Source organism: Crocuta crocuta, unplaced genomic scaffold (genome assembly GCF_008692635.1).
Source record: "Crocuta crocuta isolate KB4526 unplaced genomic scaffold, BGI_CrCroc_1.0 scaffold144, whole genome shotgun sequence".
NCBI lineage: Eukaryota > Metazoa > Chordata > Mammalia > Carnivora > Hyaenidae > Crocuta > Crocuta crocuta.
The window spans coordinates 1016999-1017227 of NW_027529669.1; the positions used below are offsets into that span (position 1 = coordinate 1016999).

The window sequence follows — 229 nt, forward strand, 5'->3', positions numbered from 1 at the left end:
GCTTCCGTTGAGCAACGGGCAAGATGGCGGCCTCCGAGACGGTTAGGCTACGGCTTCAATTTGATTATCCGCCGCCAGCCACCCCGCACTGCACGGCCTTTTGGCTTCTCGTCGACTTGAACAGATGCCGAGTGGTCACGGATCTCATTAGTCTCATCCGCCAGCGCTTCGGCTTCAGTTCTGGGGCCATCCTGGGCCTCTACTTGGAGGGGGGGCTTTTGCCCCCACC

General features: G+C 60.7%; 1 protein-coding gene across 1 annotated transcript in view; it reads left to right on the plus strand.

Annotated features, from left to right (window-relative positions):
• Positions 1–229, plus strand: part of COIL (coilin) — a 17566-nt gene continuing 17337 nt past the window's right edge. Inside the window, exon 1 of the mRNA XM_077762864.1 lies at positions 1–225. Coding sequence (XP_077618990.1) covers positions 24–225 — 202 coding nt within the window. The 5' untranslated portion in view covers positions 1–23. The remainder of the gene's footprint in view (positions 226–229) is intronic.